The sequence below is a fragment of the Muscardinus avellanarius genome (assembly GCF_963383645.1).
Source record: "Muscardinus avellanarius genome assembly, chromosome: 16".
Classification (NCBI taxonomy): Eukaryota; Metazoa; Chordata; class Mammalia; order Rodentia; family Gliridae; genus Muscardinus; species Muscardinus avellanarius.
This window is the reverse complement of record NC_137802.1, coordinates 72,937,554-72,965,425: the sequence shown is the minus strand read 5'-3', so window position 1 is coordinate 72,965,425 and position 27,872 is coordinate 72,937,554. Positions and strand designations below refer to the sequence as shown.

The window sequence follows — 27,872 nt, the reverse complement described above, 5'->3', positions numbered from 1 at the left end:
AAAGTAATCTCTAAAACAATGAGACTTCTATATTGTGCTAAATTATGTCTAATGTAAAATCTGCCATGTTAACTATTTTATTTTTAAAATTAAATTTCAACGGGTGGCACAGGCTTGTCATCCCAGCAGTTGGGAGGCGGAGACAGGAGGATTCAAGTTCGCAGCCGGCCTCAGATACTTAGTGAGGCCCTCTGCAACCTATTGAGGCTCTGTTTCAAAATAAAGAATAAAAAATAGGCCTGGGAGTGTAGCTCGTAGGTAGAATACCCTTGAGTTCCATCCCCAGTACTTAAAAAAAAATTAAATTTTATTTAGTTTTATTTGTGAGGCTGGAGATTGAGCCCAAGGTCTCGCACATGCTAGACAAGTGCTCAACCAGAGAGCTACATCCCTAGCTCTTTTCATTTTTTATTTTGAAACAAGGCCTCACTAAGTTGCTCAGGCTGGACTCAAATTTGCCATCCTCCTGTCTCAGCCTCCCAAGTTACTAGTATTACAGATGTCTACGCCCAGCTAAATTCAATAATCTTATTTTCCTGTCCAAAGAGGTGTGTGTGTGTGTGTGTGTGTGTGTGTGTGTGTGTGTGTTACTGGGGATTGAACTCACAGGCATTCTACCTTTGAAATATACCCCCCGCCCAATTTTATTTCTTATTTGGAAACAGGGTCTCTCTCAGTTGCTGAGAGCCTCGCTACCTGCTGAGGCTCTTCTTGAACCTGCGATCCTCCTGTCTTGGCCTCCCAAGCACTGGGAGTACAGGCGTGTACTATGATGCCCAGCTGGGATGTGTGTTTCTTTGGCAGAAATTGGTATGGCTTACTAGTTTTGCCTTTTCTTGTCACTCTGCTTCCAAGTTCAGCTGACTTTCTAAACAAGCTGACGCCTGGACAACAGGAAGGGTCACGGCAACCTCCAGCCACCGCAGCCTGGCCACGCTGCCGAAGCCCAGCCCTTCCTAAGCTCCTCCCCACTGCCAGCTTGGAGTGCAGGATGGCGCTGAGAGGCGGGTGAGCACAGAAAGAGCAGACTCCCTGAAGGGAGGAGGGCACCCTCGGGTTCCAGGAAACCTGCATACTGTCTGGACAGAAGTCGATGCCCCTATGTCCTGAGTGAGGCTGGCGGTTGGGTTAGGTGCACGGCATCACCTCACACACCGGGCAGTGCACTGGCATGTGGCCCAAAGCCCAGAGAAGTCCCTAGGATGTGGGGACACTGGGTGCTGAGTCAGGACATGACACAGCTGGACACAGAAACACCCAAGGAAGTCACCAGGAACTAAACTTCCCAGTTCAAAATGGCCGCTGATGGTAACGCCAAGCCCTTAGGAAGCCCTGGCAGCGCGGGCGGGCACGCACAGGAAGGCAAGGACTCACAGGAAGGCAAGGGCTCACGATGCAGGCGACCCGAGGTGCAGAGGCACGCAGGGCTGAGCCTGGGCCGTGGAGACGGCACCACGGCCCCGCCTCAGGCTCAGCAGGACCAGCGCCGCCGCCAAAGAGCATCCTGACGTTCAAAGAGGAGGAGCACACTGATGAACACTATTTTTTTTTTGTGGTACTGGGGTTTCTGGAAGCCCTTCTATCTCAGGACTACACTCCCAGACCTATTTTATTTTTGGAAACAGGGTCTCTTAAGCCAGTCTCCAGCTCCCAAGTGCAGGGATTACAAGCGTGCGCTACCACACCCAGCTAATGAACACTATTTTTAAGGCTTGCTAACCCAAAAATATAAAAGAAATTCATTTACACAGATGAGCTACTCCCCACACATTGTTTTAGTTTCGCTTTATCTAAGATGCTGACCCTTTAATTAAGCTGTTCTTTGCAAACGGGCCTGAGCATCAGGCTCACCATGGTGACTCAGGGCTCATAGAGGCCCAGGCTTCGATGGCGCACTCCCGCCACCCCAGCGCGCCCTCCGAGCAGCCGGCCAAGCTCCCGCGCCGACAGGATTCCTCCAGGGAATCCAGAGACTCGGGGCCCAAAGGACCTCCATCCTTGTGTGCTCCCCAGAGCCTTCTGGAGGGCTTGGGAAAGGTACAGGATAATATTTCAATATGACAGCGCAGGCAGGCTCCAAGGGCATCACTGCATCTCCCCGGGCAGGGGCAGCGTACGGTGGGCTGCTCAGAGTTCCCAGCAGAGAGGCCCGGCAGAGCGCCCCCGCCCGGGGCACTGCTCCTGGCCCAGCGCAGGGGCAGATTCCCCACTCCGCAGGGGCAGACTCCCCACTCCCCGGGGCTCTGCTCCCGGCCCAGCGCAGGCCCCATCTTTCTCTTCCAAAGCAAATGCTGGCATTAAGCAGCTCCTGCCCCTCTCAGACAGACAAGATATAGGTCTTTGTAAGAACACGGAGGCCCCAATGATTTCAGGAGTTCTTAATGAGAGGACTCTAAGAGTTACCTCTCCTTGGCAAGACATTTAGTTCTGCCTGAAAGTGACTTTATTTCCAAGTTGACAACACCTAATTACAAGGGGTGCTTCTGCAAAGTTCAAGGAGATGAGCCTTCTGCGTGACAGCCCTGCTACTGGTCCAACTCCATTAATGCTGGACGATCGTGTGTGTTACAAACTCCCCAAACAGCAGAAGCCAGTGGTGGCGGCGGCGCCCGTCATTCCAGTACTGGGGGCCAAGCCTGCGGATTGCAGGCTCATGACCAGCCTCAGGAATTTAGCGAGATCCTCCACAAAGGAGTTTCAAAATTACAAATGAAATAGGTCTGGTATCACCATAAAAAAGCAGATATCCAGTTGGTCACATTTTTAGTATGTAACTCATATAATTACATATTATTAAATAATAACTTAGAAACCCAGGAGTGCCTCTGGCTGGGAGATGTGAGTGCTGGCCCAGGGAGCAGAGAGTGTTGGATGAACACAGTGCTGGCAGCGACAGCCCCTATCAGCAGAGTGTCACAATTATCCCCAGCTTATCCAAATGAATTGTCCATTATTCAAAAACCATTTAGCTGCTGGCAACTCAATAGCTTCTAAATGCTACAAAACCATCTTATACCACAACCCAGTGATGATGGTAACTGGAAACAATAACCAACCGCTCTCAGACTGAGTGAATAGCTAAGACAGGGCGAGGCTGACCTTCTGCAACCCTGTACCAGGAGGAGGGAGGGTCAGTTTCCTATCCACTCAGCTTTCCAGGTAGCAGAGAGTAAAGCACCCTGCTCCAGAGCCTGCCGGGAGACCTGTGGAGGCCCAAGGCCAGGCTGCCGCTCCCCACCCTTGCTGCTTCTGGGTAAGATGCAGGAAGAGTCTGTCCTGTGTATTCATGGTCCAAATCCACAATCAGAAAGTGCCCTCTCCAAAGAGCCCCAGCCTGAGCCTGTGCCGCTAACAGCAGTTCTCCCTAGAGGTGTACAGGCGCGGTGGACCACAGGGCTCGGGCTCTGGAGTGCTGCTGAAGGTCCCTCTAGGACTCACCCCCACCCCCGGCCACGTGGGCACCCTTCACGAGCGCTGGCCAGGCGCACCGTGGCCTGTGGATGTCGAGCCTCCACCTGGGTGCAGCCGGCCTTTCCACACACTTCTCCGTCTCACGCCACACCCCCATCCGTGTGCCGGGTTCAGGGAAGAGGCCACCCGTCGCCATGTTCTTCCCGGGGGCTCAGGGGATCTTCACCTGCACACTGGACATATGCACGAGCTCCTGGTCACCCTGGCCAGGGCACTGTGCCCTGTGTTTTGGAGCATCCACAGGAGCCTCCCCTGCAAGGCGCAGGCCACGTCTATGTGCCCTGGGGCCGTGCTCTCCATGGCCAGCAGAGGAGACCCGCTTCCTGCCTCTCCAAGTCAAGCATCTTCCTTAACCTGCCAGGATGCTCGCTGGCCACCACCCCACTGTGCCTCCGTGGGGAGCTCTAGCGGGGTGGGGGGGAGCTGGGGAAGCAGGGGTAGCTTGGCAGAAAGAGCCTGCACGCCCTCAAAGGACAAGCCAACATGGCCAGACCCAAGGCCCTGCACTCTCCTTCCTCCTGCAACAAGTGTCAATTAGAAAGGAACATAATGGTCAGGCCTGGAGGCACACACCGGTAGCCCCGGGACTTGAGAAGCAGAGACATGAGGAGAGCAGGTTCATGTCCAGCCTCAGTAGCTTAGTGAGACCCTGTTTCAAAAGAAAAAATAAAATAGACCTAGGGGTCTAGCTAGGAGGTAGAATGCCCCTGGGTTCAGCCTCTGGTACCAAAAGAAGAGGGAGAGAGAGGAAAGGAACAGACCGGATACAGTGGCACAGCACAGAAATCGGCACGTGCATGTATGTGTGTGCTGGTGCGTGCATAACCTATAAATAAATGTGTGTGCGCTGGAACAGTGTGCATGTATAAGTGGGTGCATATTCGTCCATACATATGTCTATAAGTAATGATATTAATGATATGGGGGTGCGTGCACACACATGGGCGTACACGTCACGTGCGTGTGTGCACACCTGCCTCTCCTCACCTCTGTTCTTCCTCCCACTACGGCCTCTTTCTCAAGAGCTGCCCCCCTGGCAGATGATGACCGTCCTCCCCTCATCTGCTGGCTCCGGTCCGGGTCCCGCTCCCATCAGCGCAGGGACCCCTCTGATAGATTACAACTCCCGCCTCGTATGCCAGATTGCTCCCATTCATTCTAGCACGTCCCCAAGGGTATCCAAGTAGAGGAGATAAAAGCAGCCACCAGGAACAAATGCCAGCAAAGAAGCGCCTGGCGCACGCCACAGCTGCACGGCTCGTCTTCCTCCACTCTCCTCAAGAGTCGAGGAGGATCGCAGTTCACAGGCAGCCACAGATTCTTAGTGAGGCCCTCTGCAACCTAGTGAAACCCCTTTTCAAAATAAAGAATAAAAAATAGGGCTGGGAGTGTAGCTTGGAGGTAAAATGCCCCTGGGTTCCATCTCCAGTTCTGCAAAAAAATAGATAAACCAACAAACAAATATAAGAAGCAACAAGATCATCATAAACTTCCACTATGGAAGAGAACCATCAGAATAAATGAGAAACAATTATACTGGAGGGAACAGGTACCACAATTAATATCACTTAAAATGAAAGTGAAAATAAAGACGCTACACAAGAGATACTGGCTCACTCATTCCCTTGTGACACCAGAGAAGAACGAGAGACGTGGAAAGCGAACTCGCACTGCTCGGGGCGTGCATGGAGTCCCCCAGAACACGCACGGTGGACCCTGCCCCCAAGACACGGCCACAGGTTCCAGAGGAGATGGCAGGCAAGACCCCTGCCAGGCCGCTGAGGGGGAGCCCCAGCCCCAAGGGCACAGGAAGCGCTGGCTGTGCGGCACAGCCCACCTCGGCCACATGTGGGCTCGTCCACAGGCAAAGGCGGTGCCGTGGGGTTCACACGCAACGCTTCTGGATGAAGCTGGACCGTTCCAACGCGCTCAGTTCTGTCGGGGTCACACAGGAGCAGGTGCTACACAGGTGCACTAGGGTGCGTGCAAGGAGAGCAGAGCTGCAGGTGGTACACGCGGCAAGGCTGCAGGGCCCGGCCTGTGTGCTGCGGAGATGAGTGGCAGGACACGCTTCTGTGGCACGGAGCAGACCCACAGCACGTGTCAGACGATGTCAGCCCAGAACGTAGAGAGCCCTGCCGAGGGACGAGCAGCAGCGGGAGAGCCAGGAGAGACAGGCTCCTCCAGCTGGCGCACCCTGCAGCAATCCTGCCGCCCAGGAGGGCCTGCCTCCTCCAGCTCCAGCCAGCGCCGCCCGGAGCTGTCCACGCGCCAGTGCTGAACCAATCGCAGATGGGCTGCTGGTCTTACTGAAAGGCTGGGCCCTTCTGTTGGCATAAAGAAGTTAAGGTCGCCAGGTGTGGTGGCGCACGCTTGTCATTCCAGTACTTGGGAGGCTGAGACAGGAGGATTGCACAGGTTCGAAGCCAGCCTCAGCTACTTAGTGAGGCTCTCAGCAACTTAGTGAGACCCTGTTTCCAAAGAAAGTATAAAATAGGTCTGGGAGTGTAGCCCAGAGGTAGAAAGCCCCAGTACCACAAAACAAACAAACAGAAACAAAAAAGGAAAAAGAAAAAAAAGCTCTTGTCTTCTGGCACTGGGGGAACTTGTTTGCCTGCCTCCAGCAACAAAGAAGAGCTGGCTTGGAGCTGACTCTGCCTACGGCTGCTCTGGTGCAGCTGTGGGTGCCAAAGCAGGGCTGACCAGGCCGCCTAGGCTGCATCCGGGAGGACCTGCCGCCCACACTGGCCTTCCTCCCGGCGCACAGGAAGGAAGCTTCGCTTTCTCTCTTCCGCTCTTTCCACACATGCACTGTGCATCATGACACACACCCCTTCGGTGATTTTTATTTGGATTCCTGGGCACAGCTACATGAAGCCAGGTTACAGGTTTTTCAAGTATATCTACTTGTTCGTGGCAAGTAGAAAGAATAGGCTTGTTCTGAGGGGGGAACAGCCCACACACTATCCACACACTATTAATAATGTCTGCGGTAGGAAGACGACCCTGTACAGACACCACCTGCCGGCCGTCCCCCTCAGACAATGCCTGGACGCCGACTCCCTCCCATGCAGGGCTGAGGCTGCGCTTCCCGCCCTCCCCACTCCCTCCCGCACAGGGCAGGTGGCAGCCTGAGGACACTGCGCCAGCCAGTGGGGAAGGGCCTGGCCCACATGGCACTGCTGAGGAGCGAATCATTTGCCAGAGACCTTATTAGTGAAAGAGACAAACTGTTATTTGTTTAAAAACCCACAGTGAGTTTTTCAAAGGGAAGGCTTTCCAAGTGCAAATGCTTAGCCCTGGAGGGGAGCTACCACCTCCTCCCAGAGGGAGGGACTGGAGGATGTGCTCTGGCAGAACAGAGGGAGCACTGAACACAGGACGAAGGGGTGAGGAGCACAGAGCCTGCCAGGAGAGCTGGGTGGCGGCTCAGGGCAGCGCGGGCAGTGGTTGGTGGGAGTGGCAGAGGGGCTGGATGAGGGACTCTGGCAGGGCTCATTCTGTGACTTAATGCTCTGCTTCGGAATTTGGAGACTGAGGAAGTGTTACAGACTTATAACTGAAAGCCCGACATGGTGGTGCCTGCCTGTATTTCCAGCACTTGGGAGGCTGGGGCAGGAAGATCACAGGTTCAAGGCCAACCTTAGCCAACTTAAGTGAGACTGAAAAGAAAAAAATTTTAAAAAAGGACTGGGGTTAAAGTTTAGAGGCAGGAGGCCCCTGGATTCAATCCCTAGTACCCCTCCCCCTAAATCTATAATTGAGAAAGAAAAGAGACCTCCAGGAGAAGCAAATAAGAACTGTTACAAAAATGAAAACTGCCGAGTCCGTGGAGCCTCAGGAGGAGCGTGTTCACACGGTCACAATCGGGCAACGGGGCCTCCGTGGGCACCTCAGAGCACTTGGCTATAAGCAGAGAACCGAGGCCACTGAGCAAGCAAAAGCAGAGATGACAGAAGCCTGAAGAAGCAAAGTGAAAGGAAGCCAAGGGCCAGTGTGGAGGCCCACACCCAAATCCCACTACTCCAGGGCTGAGACGGGAGGACCACAGGTTCAAGACCCGCCCCATCAACCAAGCCAGCTGTGCCGCACGCTTGTCACCCCGGCACTTGGGGGGCTGTGACGGGGAGCACAGGTTCATGGCCAACCTCCTCTACTTAGTGAGCCCTCTGCAAATTAGTGAGACTCTCTTTCAAAATAAAGAACAAAAATAGGGCTGGAGGTGTAGCTCAGGGATAGAATGCCCCTGGGATCAATCCAGGGCCGCAAAGATAAATAAATAAATAAAAATAATAAAGGGTCAGGTGTGTAGCTCAGAGGTAGAATGCTTCTGGGTTCATTCCCCAGGAACCCCCCCCCCAACAAAAGCACACACACAGTATTAACTCCTGCTTATAAAAGGGGAACAAGAGTGTGTGTGTATAATTTAATACACAAAGGTTACAGAGTATAGCAAAAGCAAACATCTCACTACAACTGAATGGTGGAGGACACAGGATTTCAGCTGCGGCAGGGGTCTTCACCTGAGGATTTTCTACACAGAATTCAATCTCAAGTACAAATAATCAAAACTACCACGGAGCAGTCTCCTCACCTCTCCTCACCGTCACACCCCAACCTGATCTCTCGAATTCTTGGAGGAAAGCCCCTGTGGCAGTTCTGCTTTTGGCTTGTGTCACAGCAGAAAGCCCCAGGTACTCTGAGTTGGGTGAATCAAGGAAGCATAAAGTCCCGCATGGCCTCCAGATGTGGGGGAGGTGTGGAGAGGTGGCGCCCTTTGGTGAGACCGTCCCAGCCCAAAGGCCCGGGGCCGGGGCCATTGTGTTCTTTATTTTTATTTTATTTTATTTTATTTTTTGGTGGTACTGGGGTTCCTGGAAGCCCTTCTACCTCTGGGCTACACTCCCAGACCTATTTTTCCATTTTTATTTGGAAACAGGGTCTCCTAAGCCAGCGCGCGCGGCTGGCTTCGAACCTGCGCGATCCTCCTGTCTCTGCCTCCCAAGCGCGGGGATTACAAGCATGCGCCACCACGCCCGGCCCATTGTGTTCTTTATAAATAGGCCCCCTACATTCCTTAATTTTTAAAACCCATGGCATATTCTAATTTGGTAAAAATAAAATATTTATTTAAAAGAACACTGAAAGGCTGAGGGACCTGCAGTTTCCTTTAATTTCAAGTTACGAGACAGTCACTGCACTGGAAGCTCAGGGAGCCTCCCTGGCGACACAGGGGTATCTTCCTGGCTGTGATGACGTTTCAATTGCACTCAGCAACTTGCGCTGGGCTTTGAGAAGCCATCTTCTGCCTACAGTGTGCCTGTCGGAGAGGCGCACAGCAGATAACCCCGCAGTCCCAGACAAGCGCCGCGCCCCTGCCCGTGAGAGCTGGCCATCGGCGCTCTCTCTTGTTCAAGCTTAGCATGTAGAGGCTTCTGGTCCAGGCAGCCAGTTCCCTGTGTGATATTTAGTCATTTTTATCCCCCCTTTTATGCTACAGATGTATCCCCAGTTCAACTGGGGCTGCCATGAAGACGGGCAGAGAGGCAGGAATTTTCCATCCGAATGAAAACAAAAGAACAACAGCAAGCTGCTCTTCAGTTTTTAACACTGGCACGAAATATGTACTTGCCAATTTCCTTCAGTTCACGTGCTACACGAAAAAGAATTAAAATATATTGTAAATTTGCAAAGAAATTGGCTAGCTATAGAGAGGAAAATAATATTTCACAAAAACAAACCTAACAGGCCACAGAGGATTGTTATTTCTATAGCAGATAGTAAAATGACTAAAAGAAACATTACGATATTAGCTGGGAGCCAATTTTATCGCTTCAATTTCTGCTGTTTATGCAAGAGACCAACTGAACAATAGCCAACGATACTGTGATAGAGGCGCAAGACTAAAGAATACGATCATCAGGAGAACGGAGAGAAAATCTGGAGGCACTCAAGGAACGCGCAGCGCCGGGGCGCCCCGCCACCGGCCAGCGCTGCCTTCCGCCGGCTCGCTCTTAACGAGGAATGAGTCAGTGAAACATTTTTCCCGAAGAGATGCCTGTGACTTTTTTTCTGTTGCACTTAATGAAATGAACAGTGTTGGGCTGACTAATCCCTGGCACCCTACGGAGAGCACACACAGTCCCGGCAGGGCAGGCACCCAAGTGGGTGAAGGTTAACCTGAGGCCCGAGTTAGAAGTGCTGATAGGTGGGGAGGGGCGGGTCTGCGTTCAGTCTGTGTTAGGTAACTGGGGGGTGGTAGGTCTTTGCTTTAACCACTCTACTGCTCAGAAATTGGGTGTAAAAACCAGCCAGGATTCTTTGGCATTTTTATTGACATATTACGAATGCAAACAAATTTTTTTTTTCCAATGTTCATTACTTGATGGGAGGAAACGCAAATTGCTTCTCGGTGCTCTGGGATTTTTAGTGCTCATTAGGTAACCTACTCCTGGGCAAATCTTGATGAAATGCCTGAGAGGAAGGTAAAAGTGCGGTGAGAGACGTGATCTCTCCCTTCTCTTATTACAGAACGCAAAGCAAACAAAGAAGCGCACACAAGCGCCAGAGGCCCCCGCTCCGCTCCCAAGCTCACAGGGCATCGCCCGCCAGCCCCTCGCATGCAACGTTCCGCAGGAGGACTTCATTTACACATATAAAATATTAAACTGCAGGCTTGCTAACATTAAGTTCTACCAAATAGAATTTCAAATTTTGCTGCTGACTCCTTAAGCTTTCTCCTCTGATGAAATGTGAAAAACATAACAATACATTAAAATTGAATAGACCTAAAAAGCTTGAGGAAACACACTTGAGAGCATTGTTTGTTCCTGGATTGAGAATTGCCTGGACTGGCCTCCCTGGAGGCGGCAGGATATTTCATCCTGACACTTCTCCGCAGGCCGCAGGGTGGAGGCATTCTTTATTGGAATGCCTCTTCATTTCTCTTTGGAATTCATCATTTAATTCAAGCATCACGTATTAATTAAACTACCAGGAAATATCACTCCATTACCTCGGCACCACTCAGGTTCTCCGTCCCTTGAAGAGCCACCAGGGCCAGCTGGTCCGGCCTCTATCATTTAGTCTGGTGGCTTTGGTTTAAAGACGCAAAATAAAAAAAGGAGTTGGGGCAATGACAAAGATACTAGTGAAAATGAAGGCTCTGTCAATGAAAAGAATGGCTCGATTCTAAAATCAATGTGTCTGTATGTGTTACCACTCGCTACCTCAGAGGGGAGGACTGCTGGAGCACAAACTGGCGCTATCGATGTTATCACTTTATTAATGTTTAGATTTAAAGCGACACCAAGTAAGCTGGGCATGGTGGTACGCACTTGTAATCTCAATACTTGGGAGGCTGAGACAGGAGGATCGCGATTCGCGAACAGCCTCAGCGACTTAGGCCCTCCACAACTTAGTGAGACCCTGTTTCAAAATAAAGAATAAAAAATAGGGCTGGAGGAGCAGCTTGGATATAGATTGCTTCTGGGTTCCATCCCCAGACCCCCACACACACAAAAAAAGACACCAAGTAAAACAGGAGGTAAAATGGGTCCGCTTGTAGCAAGCAAGTCCCCATTCTCACTGAACTGCGATCTCGCCCTCGGTGCTCTGAGCACGTCCTCCTTCAAAGGCAAACGCCAGCCTCCCACCCACCCAACCCTGGACGCAAAGTGAAATGCAGCCACACCGAGGGCTGTAGAGCACCTCACCTCCAGCTCCTGCTCCCTTTGCAGGGCAAACTGTTTGAAGGACTTGACGATCAGGCCGGCGTTGGAGCAGTCATAGACGAAGATGGACGGGCTGCCCATCCACGTCTGCAGGTCATATATAGACAGAGGGATGTACTGAGTGTAGTTCTGCAAAGCAAACAAAGCATACACGATTACCCTACATCTCAAGAACTCTTTGGGCTGCTAAACAGCACCTGCAAGTTAAAGAAGGTACAACATACAGCACTTGGTCTCTAGACAGGTGTTCTTTAGCTACCAGTTCAGGACCCCAGGGGGAGAGAGGCCACCACCACACACAATAATGCAAAAAAAAAAACAAAAAAAAAACAAAAAAAAAACCAGAAAGGGGTTTGTTGGGGAAGTAGCTCGAACTAGGGTCCAAGTCCCTCCGATGCAATGGAATCGTGACATGGACCCCGAGTCTTTGTTCCGAGGCAGTTTTGTACATTTCAGTCACTCGGGCTGTGATCTACAAAGGAGTTATCGTTAGACCAAAAGGAATTTTTACTGCTGTTATCACAAGCAACGGACAGGACACTTGGTGCCCCCCATTTGGTTTGTGCCTCCTGGGGTTGGTTGGGAGTTTTTCATCCTGACCCAGGTGCCAAAACTGGCGCCTAAGTGTTAGTTGTATTCCTGGGAAACTGAAACTCAGGCCCAGCGTTTGCTGTATGGAGGAAGCCTGTCATGGCTCCGCTCTGGTCCTACACCATTCATATGAAACTATAAATAACAGCAAAGGAAACTTCTCCACATTTCCTCAGGATCCCCGCTCTAGTACTGCTGAGTGCTGGACAGCTGTCCACATCTGCAACCTGTGGCTGATCGCTGGCCTTGGAAGGAACACGCGTGCCCACTGTCCCAAGTACACCCAGCCTCCGCATACCAACTGATGGCAGGAATGCCCTTCGCACCACCTCTCTGCTGGCCCTCCTCGCTGCCTTTATGTAACGGCATCACTCATTTACACAGGAGGAGCTCTAGAGAGTTGATGAGGTCCTCGAATCTGCATGGTTTCCAAGAGGCCCACAAGCACTCTGCCCTCTAGGTGAGTTTTAAAAGTCATGCTTAAGGTATACAAGTAGAGCCACGCGTGGTGCTGCATGCTTGTAATCCCAATAAAGAATAAAAAATAGGGCTGGGGGTAAGGTGTAGCTTGGAGGTAGAAAGCCCCTGGGTTCAATCCCCAGTACCACACAAAAAAATAAATAATAAAAGATACACAAGTAGGTTTGGCCCTGTAGGCTGCTTTTTGTTTTTTCCCCAAATCACAAAACAATAACCTATGAACACCAACCTACTGAGCAAGGTGTCTTTTCAGAAACAGCGTTCTGTTCACCTGGAAAGAGCATGTGATCTCTATAAACACAGAGGAGGAGGTTCTCATCTCACTAGAGAGACATTGAAAATGCTTTCTCTGACAACATTTGAAAACAATTCTTCTCCACAGAATACCTTCACTTAAGTGCCTTTCATTGAACATCAATAGTACACGTGGTAAAACTGAAAGAAATGAAAGTCTGAACACTCAGGATACATGCAAGCGTGCTGCCCAGTAGCTGAGTCCACGTATCGCCTCTGACTCTGCCTGTAGGGCAGTGTGTGGCTGAGCAGGAAGACAGGAATGCCAGGCTAGGCCTGGGGAAACGCGGCATCTAGATCTGGGGCCAGCAGGAGTCCCACGGCACGCTCAAAACATAAGACCCAGCCACCCACAAGGCGCCGCCCTTCCTGCTGGGGCCCCGCCCTGCCGCGCACTGTCCACAGTCACTGCACACGGAAAGAGAGCAGCTGGACCTGTTCCCGCACACCAACCCCCTGAGGGAGCTGAGGATGTCAAATCCCCTCTGATGAACCCACACACTCCACGCAGACCCAATCAAAACACCCGCGGGGTTTTTCCTTTAGTGGAATTTGACAAGCTGATTCCAAAGTGAGCGTGGAAGAGAAATGCATGATTAGAAAAAACTTCTAATAAAGAATAATGAATAGAGATGCGCACTACCAGATATTAAATGCACTATAATTTATGGTAATTACAGGCTGGCATTAGAGAGGGCGAGACAAACAAATTAAGAGAAAGTCCAGAAATAGACTCACATATATAGCTGTGACCAAGGCGGGGACGGGGCGAGCACGTCAGTAAGTAATGCCGGGAAATCTAGCTAACCCTTTGATACAGCCATCTCAGAGTCTATACCAAAAAAACACCGAGGTGAGTTAAAAAATGTAAAACAGAGGAAGAGTTTTATTCATCTTGGTGCAAGAAAACATTCTTAAGTAAGAAAAGAAAACCCTATGTCTTAAAGAAAACAACTAATGGATATACTAAAATAAAAATTATATAATTCTGATGATATACCAAAGATTGCCAATTTTAAAAGAAAGGCACAACAGGGTAACAGAATTTATATATGGAAGGTGTGTGTATAAGCCTCTGTTGCAGAACAACAACAGTCACAAAATACACACAGAAAAGGTCAGACAATTCACAAAAGGAACCCGAACGGTCAACGATTGAAGAGTTTCGCGATCCCAAGGAGCATAGAAATGCAAACTATAATGAGAATTTGTCTGTGTATCTGTCTGTCCTTTCACCTATCCACCCATCTATCTTTCTCTGTTTGTTTTTATGCAGTAAACTAGAAATAAAACAGGCAAATAATACCCCTGTTGACTGGGCTCTATTAGCAAGAACACACATTGAACTTGGTGGGAATGAAAATTAAGAAAGCTTTTTGAAAGCCAGGCATGGTGGCACACATTTGTAATCTCAGTACTTGGAAGTCACAGGTTCGCAGACAGCCTCAGCAAGTAGTGAGACTCTCATCAACCTAATTGTGCCAGTAATGGAAATTATTTTGGTATTACTTTCCAAAATGTAAAAAGTAGTCAGAGCCTGGGTGCTGTGCAGGCACTGAGGCAGGAGTGGGGGGAAGCAGCTGTTAAAATGCAGAGTCCCCCTCTCTCTTTGCCCTTCGTTCTAATGATTAACCTACAGTAAAAGTCTTGGAGTCAATTGAAGCCTTTAGCCCTAAAAATGTATAGAAGCCATCAGTGCCTCTGTTTGCCTCCTCTCTGACCTGGCCTGGGCATAGGAAAGGTAAAGTCTGTGGCTACTTCAAAGCACCCTAGTTGATGAGCAACCAGTACTGCCCAATACAACAGAGGCGAAGGCCAGGTGGATTCTTGACCCTGCACTTAGCAAGTGCACTGTCCGGAGACAGAGAGCCCCACCTGGCTAAGGAGTAAGTTACCAGCCCATTGTCTTCATAGCACTGGTAAGAAGAGACCAATCCAAAATCTACTTAAAGGCTGGGATGGAGAGTTCCATTTTGGGCTCTCCGGCGTGCGGCCAGCACACTGCTTTTTCCTTCTCTTCTCTATTTCCTACTGACTCTGTAATAAAGATTTACTAAAGCTGCACCAAGCTGCCTCTTAGTTTTAATTTTTCTATTCAGTAAACTTTAGTTGATAAGAAAAAGAGCCCTCGCACCATTTAAACGGTAGCACTAATGAGACCTTGTTTCAAAGTAAAAATAAAAAATCGGAGCCAGGTGAGGTGGCGCACGCTTGTAACCCCAGCATCTGGGAGGCTGAGACCAGAGGATCGCGGTTCGCAGATAGCCTCAGCTACTTAGCGAGGCCCTCCGCAACTTTGTGAGACCCTGCTTCAAAATAAAGAATAAAAAACAGGGCAGGGGGGTAGCTCGGAGGTCGAATGCCCTTGGGTTCCATCCCCAACAACCCCCCCCCAAAAAAAAAAATCGGACTGGAGGTGTAGCTCAGAGGTAGAATGCTCCTGGGCTCAAACCCAGGGCCTGCCTCCACACACACACACACACACACACACACACAAAAACCTCTTGGAAGATAATTTGGCATTACTGATAAAAATGTAAAATGTACATTCATATTATGATTTCCACCTGTCCATTCTACAGGACTGCCAGAATTTGCACACAGAGATGCTACACAAGTACGCGCTGTACTTTTACTAGTAAAAAAACAAAACAAAAAAACCTGCGACAACTGGATGCCTCTAGCAGAGACGGCTTGCGAACCTTCCTCTCTCTCTTTCAGCAAGGGGAATCTTAGCTGAAGACAATGCCATGGTTGCGGCCCAGTTCTAGCCAGTGGGACAAGACCGGAAGTGAGGAGTCTGGGTTCTAAGCGCTGCCGCAGCGTCGCCTGCTGGGATGGCATGGGGTGAGCCTCTGCGGGTCCTGGACAGGACGGTGGCCGGGACCAGCGGAGCTGGAGATGGAGAGGCACTGTACCCAAACAAACATCAGGGGCGACTACATGGACACAATCAAAGTCCGAAAATAGAGCGACTTAGCCTAGAGCTTTTCCTGGATCCCAACAATTCAATAGACAAGAATCAAAAGTATGCCATGCAGGGTGGCGTGCCTGTTTCCAGCTACGGGGCGGAAGAGGCAGGACTGAGCCCAGGGGCTCACGGCTAGGCTGGGAAGTATAGTGAGACCTCATCATAGAAACGACAGCCACAGGCTAAGGAGGGTCCACACGGCTCTATGAGAGCGCTGCGCCCCGCTACGGACTGAGGCTATTTCCATAAGCACTTACATGCAAACGTGTTGGGCTTATGCGTTTTTAGGATATAAGCCTCAGAACGTCATGCGATACTTGGCCTCGTTGTGGGGGGAGACAAGGAAGAGCTGTGGGTGCAAAGCTCTGCGCCCCGGCACCCGAGCATCGGCAGCTGCCGAGGAGCGAGCAGGGCATGGCGGTGGTGCTGACAGAACCATCACCGCGCCCGGCTGCTCTCTGGGAGGCCGTGTGGAGGGCAGGCTACGGCTCCTCTTCGTAGTCTCTCCTGCAGGCATCTTTCATAGTAAAAATCCTTCTATCAAAGAAGACGGAACGCACACAGGTGGGCGGCAGGTGGTGGGGGAGAGATAGCTTAGAGGTAGAATGTCCCTGGGTTCAATCCCCGCTATCACCAAAGAAGAAAAAAGAAAAGAAGATACCAGAGTTGACCCCAAAGAGCTACCAGTGGTCCACGCTGGAACAAATGAGCAACAAAATAAAGGATATTGCCGGGCGTGGTGGCGCACGCTTGTAATCCCCGCGCTTGGGAGGCGGAGACAGGAGGATCGCACAGGTTCGAAGCCAGCCTCAGCTACTTAGTGAGGCTCTCAGCAACTTAGTGAGACCCTGTTTCCAAATAAAATATAAAAAAGGTCTGGGAGTATAGCCCAGAGGTAGAAAGCCCCTGGGTTCCACCCCCAGTGCCACAAAAGAAAAGAAGGGTTTCCCAGCAACAAGCACACTGGGTGCACGGACAGGGAGCTTCCCATTGACACGGCTCCTCCCAAAGCTCCCACCTCACTCTGCCAGGAGAGAAAGGAGCATGGAGCATTCTATAGAGCACCTGAGCGGCTCCCTGCATGCCACAGAAGGCCTGACACGGCCAGGGGAGACCGGACAGGACAACGGATGCAGCACAGAGCGCTGGTGGGCTCCCAGGGCAGAGAAGGGCCATTTCACAACTGCAAGTAGAGGGAGTAGTGGGCACAGGACAGCGGTCACTACAACGACCAGGCCCCGGCAGTCTGCGCTGCACTCGCAACTCTCATGCACATCTAAAACTTTTTTTTTTTTTTTTTTTTGGGTGGTACTGGGGTTCCTGGATGCCCTTCTACCTCCGGGCTACGCTCCCAGACCTATTTTATATTTTTGAAACAGGGTCTCTTACGCCAGCGTGGCTGGCTTCGAACCTGCGCGATCCTCCTGTCTCCGCCTCCCAAGCGCAGGGATTACAAGCGTGCGCCACCACGCCCGGCTTTAAAACTATTTTAAATAGAGTGTAAGAAGGTGAATCTCTCTCCTTCCTTCCTTCCTTCCTTCCTATAGTACTGGGGTGGAATCCAGGGGCCTTTACCTCTGTGCTATACTCTCAGACCCTATTTTATTCGGAAACAGAGTCTCACTAAGTTGCTGAGAGCCTCACTCAGTAGCTGAGGCTGGCTTAGAATCTCTGTGATCCTCCTGTCTCAGCCTCCCGAGTGCTGGGATTACAAGCGTGCGCCATGACACCCAGCCTTTGAATCTGGTTTCTCTCTCTCAACCATTCACCAAAAATGACTGAGCACCAGGGGCATCTCCAGGACTGCACCCTCCAACGACGTCACTTCACAATATACAAACGCCTGCAAAGCTCTTTACCCGAGTTATGTTCTCCACCATCAGGCGAGAAGGGCCCGGCACGCTGCCCGGAGGCGCACAGGGACCTGGCTGGCCAGAGTCGCAGGGTGCGCTGGGCCAACGGACTTCCTGAAGCTCCGTGGAGGCCTCGCTGTCTTCCCTCCCTTTCCCCCTCCGGCTGCCCTCGTGTTCTACGATGGCCGCCGGGTTGGAGCTGGTGTAGAGGGGCACACAAGGGCTTGGTCCCCAGAGCCCTCAGGCTGGCTGGGGAATGCAAGCCTGTGGCCAGGCAGGGCAGGGCGGTGTGGATGAGGCCACACTTAGAGCCCGGCACAGGTCTGGCCAGGGGTGAAAGGTGGCGTTGGGGACAGAATCTATGCCTAGGGAGTCCAGGGGATGGGCAGGTGCCTGGACGGCTGTCCCTAGCTTCCTTGGACTTCCCTACTGCTTGGGTGGTCCCTCGTCTCTTTATCTTAACTTTTAACTGGCAGTGACTGTGCAAACTTAAGGGCACAGGGTGCACTTCAAAACCTGTGCAGAGCGTGTAAAGGCCAGAGCAATGGGCGGCACGTCCACTGCCTCACACATTCACCGTCTCTTGGCGCTAGCAAGCAACACTCCAGTCCTCTCCAGCAGCAAGTCTGGGACGTACAATTAACTGCTGCCAACCGCAGTCACCCTGCTGTTAGAAGTCTCCCATGCACCTGCTCCGCCGTCCCAGCCACCCTCCCGCCCCACCCCTCACCTGGCCCCGGGTGACCACTGTCCACCTACTGCTGGAGATCAGCCTTTGGCTTCCACCCAGAAGTGAGAAGAAGCAGGACTCGTCTCACTGCCCTGGACACGAGGCCCTCCAGCTCCTTCCGCACTGCTGCAAATGGCACGCTTTAGAGGGAAGCGCCACCTTCTGACCTTTCCCACATTTACTCCTGTGATGCTGCACAGGAAACAGCTCGCCCCGTTGCTAGCTGGCGCCTCCCTGCTGGTCGGTTTCCAGCAGGTCCAACAGCCCTCCGGAAGGCAGCTCAGGCGGCGTCCTTGCCGGGACTGTCCCATCCCGACCAATGGAGCTGAGGGTGACTCCACTCCAGAGGGCTGGACACAGGAAGCAACAGACACACGTGCCAGTGTGCACGCAGCTCAGGAACTCCATGACAGTGGGGTCGAGGGTCTGCCAGACCTGCCAGGATGCTGGGCCCCAAACTGTGACATTTACATGTCTGGAGAGTCTGTGAAGCAGGACAGAGAGCTGCTGGCAAAGGCTGGGCCTGGGGTGAGCGGCCATCTACACAGACCTGACTGGCACCAGAAAATGCGAGGGTCATACCACGTGCCCTGACCTCACGCCACGTGCCCTGTCCTCACGCCACGTGCCCTGTCCTCACGCCATATGCCCTGGCTCACACCACATGCTCTGACTTCACACCACGTGCCCTGGCCTCACACCACATACTTTGACTTCACACCACATGCCCTGGCCTCACACCACGTACCCTGGCTCACACCATGTGCCCTGACTTCACACCACGTGCCCTGACCTCACGCCACATGCCCTGACCTCACGCCACATGCCCTGACCTCACACCACGTGCCCTGGCTCACACCACATGCTCTGACTTCACACCACATGCCCTGGCCTCACACCACGTGCCCTGGCCTCACGCCACGTGCCCTGACATCACACCATATTCCCTGACTTCACACCATGTGCCCTGGCCTCACACCACGTGCCCTGACCTCACACCACGTGCCCTGGCCTCACACCACGTGCCCTGGCCTCACACCACGTGCCCTGGCCTCACGCCATGTGCCCTGACCTCACACCACATTCCCTGGCCTCACACAGGAGGCATCCCGACTGTAAAACTATGCAGTTCACTCTACGAACGTGACTGCTGACGACAGGAGGAGGGGACACTTCCTTACACGCCAACACTAGGAGTTTGGAGAAAACGCTAGACTTTCAGTCGTCTTCACAACACATGCGGGCTGGGGTGCTGGGGCAGCACCGGCTGCAGCAGCCTGGGGCAGCGCCGGCCCAGCTCGTCTCGCCCCACCACCTCAGGGTCCCTGCTTCAGCCGGGAGAGCGGCCACGCCGCCGCGGCCACCGGTCCTCTACACGGGCACACGCCTCACACACCTTTTCCTAACCTTCCTCTCTGCTTTGCTCCATTTTTTAGCACAAAAATGCTCGTAAGAGGATTCTTTGTAATGGAAATCAAACTAGAAACAACCCCAAAGCCTACCGGGGCAGAATAGATCAGTACACTGGAGAACGTTCCAAGTAGAACATTAACCTGACAGGAATTAATTAAAGCGCTGCATGACAGCACAGACCAATTTCAGAAACAAGTAAGCTAAACTGAAACACTAGCTAGCTGCACTAGACTTGGTAACATCTGCATGAAACTCAGAAACAAGCACAACTAACAGTATGCGGCAAATTAATTTACTAAAAGCACAAAATTAAGGGTTACAGTTTCAAGGTGGCTGGACGAGTCCCTTCAATACAACTAGCTTTTGAGTCCTGGTGACAGGCAGCGGGTCCCAGGCGTGCCAGGTCGGTCACAGCTGGACTTGGCCTGGGATGTCCCGGAGGCCCGCGTCAGAGGCTGCTCCAGGGTGTGCTGGGGCCCTTGGGATGGGGCCTAGTGGAGACATCTCTGTCACCGGGAAGAGCCCTCAGAGGGCTCTGAGGGACCCTGGGCTCCTCCTCTCCGCCATCCTGCCACGAGGTGAACGGGCTGCCTCCCACCGACCCCACCACGGTGTGCTTACTGTGCCAAACAGCCCCTAAGCCACAGGGCGAATGGGTTGTGAAGTGGGGCCTCCAAGATTGTGAGCAGAAGCAAACCTTCTCTTTTCAAGCTGACCATCTCAGGCATTAGCTACAGTGACAAGACAGGTCACACGCTGCTTGCCTGCATCACGCAGCCATTCTTGCAGACGCGTTTGTGCACACATGCGTGGCATAAATACACACAGCAGGGTCCTTATTAATTTTCTCTCCCTCTCCATCTGGTACAGGGGCTTCGACTTAGAAGAGGTGTCCTGCCTCGGAGCCACACCTCAAGCCCTATTTTGTTAGTTATTGTTAACTAGAGTCCCGCTAGGTTATCACACGCCGGCCCTCAGACTACACATAATCGTCTTCTCTCAGCCTAAGAACTGGAGTTACGGGGAGGCGCCACCGCGTCCGGCGCTCACGTTATTCCCCAAAGCTGCCTCCACCTGGGCTCGCAAGCACTTTCGAGGAGCCAGAAGAAGAGTTAGGATATGTCACTGGGTTTTCTGTTTACTGAGTGTCTTTTGCTAGTTGAAAGTTAAGTAGTTGCTAGGAAAACAGTAAATACTATGGTAAATATACGACAAAATAAGCATGTATGATTAAATCTATTTTAACTATTGATTACAACCCAGCATCTAGGCACCTGGCTCATGAATCATCACCCTCCAAGGGCATGCGTCCTCCCTGCCTCGGGCCGTGAGGCAGTCTGCGTGCTCTGCCAGCTGCACCAGCCTGGCCCAGCACAGGCGCGCTCCCACCAGAGGCTGCGGCCCGGCCCGCGCATCTGCTGAGAAGAACTCGCACCCTGAGCACCAAAATAATTCGACGCTGTATGGATGCAAAGCCCACTCAGCAGGGAAGGAGAAGGTTGGAGTGTCCACGCACACACTCTGGAGTGCAAAAGCAGCTGTGACGACACAGCTCAGACCCACAACAACGCCCGACACAGAATAATGCGTAGCATCACACACCGCACGCCTGTATGCTAAAAGACACTGGCAGCCAGGCGTGGTGGCGCACACTTGTCATCCCCGGGCTTGGGAGGCGGAGACAGGAGGCTCACGCAAGTTCGAAGCCAGCCGTGCTGGCTTAAGAGACCCTGTTTCCAAATAAAAAACATAAAATAGGTCTGGGAGTGTAGCCTGGAGGTAGAAGGCCCCTGGGTTCCGCCCCCAGTATCACACAAAAAATATTTTTTAATAAAAATAAATAAAGGACACTGACATGAGCGAGGCTGACAACCCAACTCCAGCCAGCAACTGGCACGGAAGGGAGGAGAGAGCCCAGGGAGCAGACCAGGCCGGGCTAGTCCAACGCTGTACTTCTTAAGCTGGACAGAGACAGGGCAAAGGCAGATTTTAAGGGAAAGACTTAATGGTGAAAAGGCACTCGCGGAAATTTTACAAGAACGACGGGCGTGGTGGCGCACGCTTGTAATCCCCGCGCTTGGCAGGCTGAGACAGGAGGATCGCACAGGTTCGAAGCCAGCCTCAGCTACTTAGTGAGGCTCTCAGCAACTCAGTGAGACCCTGTTTCAAAATAAATTATTAAATAATAGGTCTGGGAGTATAGCCTGGAGGTAGAAAGCGCCTGGGTTCCACCCCCAGCACCACACACACAAAAAAGAGCAAACATAAATGACAAATGGAGGGAGTGCCCACAATACATGCAGTCTAGGGCACAGAGTTAAGCTGAGAAGAATGCAGCGGTCAGCAAGGTCACCACTCAGAAGCAATCAATGAGCAGGTGCCACGTCCCCCATCGGAGGAAGTGAGGAAGCCAAAATGCCAGATACTGGAGCAGGGCAAGAGAGGAGCCCGCCTCTAACACTATTAGTGCAAGTGTGCAGCGACTCAGCGCCCCTCCCCGTGCCTGGCAGGGACTCGGGAGTCCACCTGTCAGAAGAAATGCAGTTCCGCAGTTTCATTCCAAAGATCTGCAAAGATATATATTAAGATCATTAACACAGCACTGTTTACAGAAGCCAAGAGTTGAAACAACCGAAGTAGTTACTATGAGGGCTTAATAAATCATGTCTGGCACATATATTTTTTTAAAAAGAAAATGTCAATAAGAATAAATAATGCAGAAGGTTGATCAAGTAGGCGGCATTCACAAATGCACGCCATGGCTGGGAGTGGCGGTGCACGCCTGTAATCCCAGCACTCAAGAGGCTGAGACGGGAGGACCAGAGATTCCAAGCCAGCCTCAGCGACTTAGAGAGGACGTCAGCAACTTAGCAAGAGCCTGTTTAAAACAAACAAGAAAAGGGGGCTGGGGTGTGGCTCAGAAGAATGCCCTGGGTTCAGTGTCTGGCACCACACACACAAAGCCAGTTGTACACTACTATATAAAGGGCCCATAACTACCCACTGATCATCTAGCTATCGGGGCTGGAGTGTAACGCATAGCAGGGCTCCTGCCTAATACATAAGGCACCAAGTTCTCTCCTCAGCACTGCAAACAATAAAATAAAATGCCTTTCATAAACAAACTTCCAAAAGCACATATAAAGACACGGCAGAGATTATCACAGGAGAGTGGACAGGCTTAGAGGGGAGTAAAGAAAGAATTTTTTATTTTTATTTTTTTGCAACACTGGGGATTGAACCCCAAGGGCTTTACCACTGAGCTGCAGCTTCAGTCTTTAATATTTTTGAAACAGGGTCTCATGAGGAGGACTCATGCAGAGTCCTCCGGCCTTAGCCTCCTGAGTAACCGAGATTATAGCCATGTGTCACCATGCCCAGCAAAGAAAGAATTTGTGTTGTTCCTTTTATACTTTTCTGTGCCATTTGAAGATAGTGATTTTATAGAAAACTTAAAAATAGTTAAGAAAAAATCTTTTCAGAACCTCCTCATCTTCAAATTTCCAACTCCTGTTTGCAAAAGTCCAAGCTCCCTGTCAGAATTGCATGCCACCAGGAAAGCAGCTGAACCTTTGCCCTCAGCTTAATGAACACACACACACACACACACACACACACACACACACACACACACACACAGAAAGCAAACTGGATAATAATAAACACTTGGCTTTCTCAGTTCGCGGTAGGCTCCAGCACTAATTTCCTTCTGCCTCTCTTCAGCCTTTAAAACAAGTAACAAAGTCAAAGCGGCTGCACTCTCCATCTCTCATCTTCCCCAAAGGTCAGCGTAATCCTCTTTCCTCTAGCACTTTTGTCATTCAGGTGCCACCCCACTCGGCCAGGTCCTCGGGGTGCTCCTGCAGACCTGGGCGCCCGGCCACCCCGGTGATGTGTGGCCAGCTGCCACTCTGCTCCTGCCCTGGACCGAGGGGCAGTGGCGGATGCACACAGGACAGGAAGAGCAATTGGCCTCTGGAGGTGCTGGGCCGGGGGCTCATGGCCCCCGCTTGGGCCTTAACCACGCCCGCCGCCCTCTTCTCCCAGCTGCTTGTGCAACAGTTCTGACCCTCAGCGTCCCATCTTTCCAGCTGTGCAGCACCGATAAAAACTTAAGCTGAGCAAAGAGTATACCGCTCATGGCAACTCTGAGATACGTATGTCTAGAGTTGAAAGCCTGGGGTCTGGTGGCGACAGCTGCCCTGTGAACCTTGCAGCTCACGGTGTTGCTTCGTGCTGTACGTGCTGTGGGCCCCAAGACACCCACTCCCCACAGCATCGCCACGGCATGGCGCCCTCTCGGCCACGCTCCCCACAGCATCACCAGCAGGGTCAGAGGACTGCTCCCGCTCAGCGGAGCCCCCAGGCACTCCCAGGCCCACCTGGCCAGCCCGGTGCTCACCTCCCTGGCAAGGGCAGCTGAAAGGCCCCCACACCCCCACTGCCCTCCTGCCCGCCAGGCCCTGCCTCCTCCCAGGCTCCAGAGTGGAGCCGAGCGGCGGGCCTGGGAGAGGCCTTGCTGGTGCAGAGCAGCATGGAGACCTGCACACACATCCCACTGCCGCCTCGCCAGCTTCCTGTTGCTGGAAAGTCAACAAGAAAGGAGAAGAGCCAGGGCCCATGTGACCCCAGCGGGGCAGCCCTGAAGGTGGTCCTGAGTGTGGGCGTGCTCCGGCTTGTGGGTCTTCGGTGTGAAGCAGCACCGTACAACTCAGGGCTCTCCAACAGGCCGCCTGAGAGGTCGGGAGAGCCGTGGCCTGCGGTTTGCATCCTTTACCATCAAGGAAGCCTTTTGTTTTTGAAATTGTAAGCCAGGTGTTGTGGCAAACACCTTATAATCCCAGTATTTAGGAGGCTGAGACAGGCAAGTCACAGGTTCGAGGACAGCCTCAGCAACTTAGCTACGCCCTCAGCAATTTAATGAGACCCTGTTTTAAAAATAAAATAGAACTGGGATGTAGCTCAGTGATAGAATGCCCCTGAGTTCAATCACCAGTAACACACACACACACACACACACACCCCAAAAAAGTTGTCTTTTTTTTTTTGGGGGGGGTACTGGGGATTGAACCCAGGGGCATTCTACCCCAAGCTATACCCCACCCCCTTTTAAAATTATTTTGAAATAGGGTCTCACTAATTTGAAGAGTGCCTCACTAAGTAGCTGAGACTGGCAGCATACCTGTGATCCTCTTTATTTCGGCCTCTTAAGTACTGGGATATCAAGTGTGTGCCACCAGCCCAGCTAAAATTTTAATTAGCCAACCAGGCGTGGTGGCACACGCTTGTAATGCCCGCACTTGGGAGGCGGAGACAGGAGGATCGCGCAGGTTCGAAGCCAGCCGCGCTGGCTTAAGAGACCCTGTTTCCAAATAAAAAATATTAAAAAAATGGGTGTCTGGGAGTGTAGCCTGGAGGTAGAAGGGTTTCCAGGAACTCCAGTACCACCAAAATAAATAAATAAATAAAATTTTAATTAATTTTGCTTGCTTGGTACTGATAATTGAACCCAGACGTGTTCTAGCTCAGAGCTAAACCCCCAGGTCCTAGTTTTATTTTCTATTTTAAAATGGGGTCTCACTAAGTCCCTGAGTTTTGGCCCTGAACCTTCTGTTTCAGCTTCCCAAGTACCGTGATTTGGGGTATGCATACCACACCTAACCGAAATAAATATTTTAAGCTCTAATAAAGACTCTGGCCTTTTCCAGCACTTCTCCGAAAGAAATGTAATATTTCCTGAGTCTTCTACAGTTGTAAGCAGCACAGATTCTAGATATTCACAGGAAAGAGTACTCACATCCATAATAAAATCACCAGCTTTTTTCTTGGACCCTACTGCATTCTAAATATGGACGAAATAGTAATCATAACAAATGATAAATGTGGCCTGGCATGTATGCTGCTTTTTTAAAAATCACAAGAGTTCTTTTCTGATAATCATACATGTAAAAGCCTTTCTGCTCGTCTTCCCATGGAAGCAGCAGCTGTGCGCCATACCAGGATTTGAGGCACCTGCCGGGCAGCGACACTGCCACGGGAAGGCTAGTGCCCCACCAGCTGCCTGCCTTGAGTGAGGATGGCGCCCGAGGAAGCGAGTCGGCCTCGGCGAAGCACGGCAGCGGCTTCGGCCAGCCTTCCGCCGCGAGGATTTAGGGCCCAAGTTCAGCTGTGTGTGGCTACTCCAGAAGCCGCTGCCGCCGCGCCTCATTTACAAGCACCACTCGAGCAATGCCTTGCGGTTCTGGGCTGTCACCACCTGCTGCTGGGTGCTGTGCATCCAGAGAGCAGGCGGGGAAGGAGATGAATCTCCTCAGTTCTCCTCTGAGAGCAGCACATGCAAAACACCCACAGCCGGGGAGGCTGGTGACACATCCAGATGGGGCTCAAGTTCCTGTCTGAGTTGGAAGGAGGCTGGCACCCTGAAGGCGCTTGACAGGAATCAGCCCTTGAGAGGATGCCATGATAATATGGCTAAGAGCTCTGACTCATTTCCCCAGCTCTTTGCAAAAGATGTACTTGGAGTTTCTGAGAAATGAGAATGCTTCTTTAGAACTGGACAGCTTTACCTGGGAAACCAGACACTCCTCTTGCCAAAGGACCAAGCTTGGGCATTAGCTACACCTGCACGTGCTGGGGCTGGACACGCCTGCACGGAGCTGCCCTCCCCGGGCTTCCTCCACGCCGTTCCTTCCCGGCTCCTCTCCCCGTCTCAGTCTGTTGCTGCTGCTGTGCCAGGTGCCACAGGTGGGGTGTCGAGCTCTCACAGCCCTGGCGCGGCGTCTGCGAGGGCTTCCTGCTGCAGCACGAGGCCAGTGGGCAGCACACGACAGGGCAGCGCCAGCTCGGGCCTCGCTTCCTCTCCCTTTTTTTTTTTGCACTGGGGATTGAACCAGGGGTGATTTACCTCAGAGCAATACTCCCAGCCTTTTTTATTTTTTATTTAGAAACAGGGTCTTGCTAGGTTACCACATGCTGGTGTTGAGCCTGCCATGCTCCTCCTGTCCCAGACTCTCGGCCCTAGGGTCACAGCTGTGTGTCATGGTGCCCGGCTTCTACCCCCCACCCCAGTAGACAGCCTCATCCAATCCTAATCACCAACCAAAGGCCCCAACCTCCCGCTTCCGGCAGCGTATGATTTTAGGGAGCAAGCTTCCGACACACGCACGGGAGGCACGTTCACACCAGCCTCCTCACCCCGCCACACAGTCCCTGCAGCGCAGCACTAGCTGCCACGTGCTGGGGCTTCATGCTCAGGCCCCGGCACCCACAGCACGTCCTCCCTGCTGCCCCGACTTAGCAGGCCGTCAGGGGGGCTCTATTCCCCATGTGTGGCTCTCGTACATCATAAGGAATGCTCAACCGTCGTCTTGACCTCAACTCACAGCCAGTAACTGCCGTGAAACAGGTCTTGCTTCCCGTCTGTGTTTCCCACAATGCAACCTTTGTGTTCCCTCATTAATGTCCAGAGTGGCCAGCATCGGGGAGGCCGAGGGGTTAGCCTCTGAAGACATTTCTGTCCAGAGTGGCCAAGCACCGGGGAGGCCAAGGGGTTAGCCTCTGAAGACATTTCTGTCCAGAGTGGCCAAGCACCGGGGGAGGCCGAGGGGTTAGCCTCTGAAGACATTTCTGACAGAGGCAAATAACAGGAAGACCATCAGAGAACCAACAATTCTCTTATGCTGACATGAAAAGTCAGTAAGACTTCAGCTTTGTGTTTTAGAAAATCAAGGAGAGGGAGGCACGCTGGGGAGCGCCCCCCCATGAGGCCCCCAACTCTAGCAGGCAGGAAGGCCACCTGGCTTTGTGCCTGGTGCGCATGCCAAGAACAGAGATGGCTTTGGCTGGAATCGACCTGACAAAACAGAGAAAACCGTGCTGAGTGGGAAAACCCTCACCTTTGTAAAGAAGAAGAGTGGGGCTAAAAGCCGATTGGGAATATTCAGTCGTGGTAACCCCTCCCCAGCGTTCTGCTGTGTGAGTTCCTAATGGCCACAGCTGCCAGTCCTAATTGCCTGGAACGGACAAGGGGGTGGAAGGAGGAGGGGGTCTGAGCCAAGGTATGCCTAAGTCTTGAACCTTGCGTGGCTGCTGAGCTTGAGAAGGGAATCGGGGGCAGAATCCATGGTGACTCAGAAGGAGAAACGTGCATGGTCAACACTCGTAGGCCCCAACGCTTCTAAATCTTACCTTTCCCCTACTGTGCATCATGTCCAGTGCGTGCTGCATCTTGCTAGGTAGAGTCGTTTTAAGGTAGACAGGCCTAGCAACGGGGACTGCACAGTATTACTACTGTGGTTTTACAGTTAGCCGGATGTAGATAAATAGCAGCCTGTCTC

At 52.0% G+C, this 27,872-nt stretch overlaps 1 protein-coding gene across 2 annotated transcripts in view; it reads right to left on the bottom strand.

The window, feature by feature from the left end:
- The window catches only part of RPTOR (regulatory associated protein of MTOR complex 1), a gene marked incomplete at both ends in the record, with an annotated part of 318,581 nt that overhangs the window by 164,551 nt on the left and 126,158 nt on the right, over nt 1-27,872 (bottom strand). For both annotated transcript variants that reach the window (XM_080714263.1, XM_080714264.1), the window contains one exon: nt 11,187-11,333. In XM_080714263.1, the coding sequence (XP_080570389.1) occupies nt 11,187-11,333 (147 nt within the window). The remainder of the gene's footprint in view (nt 1-11,186; nt 11,334-27,872) is intronic.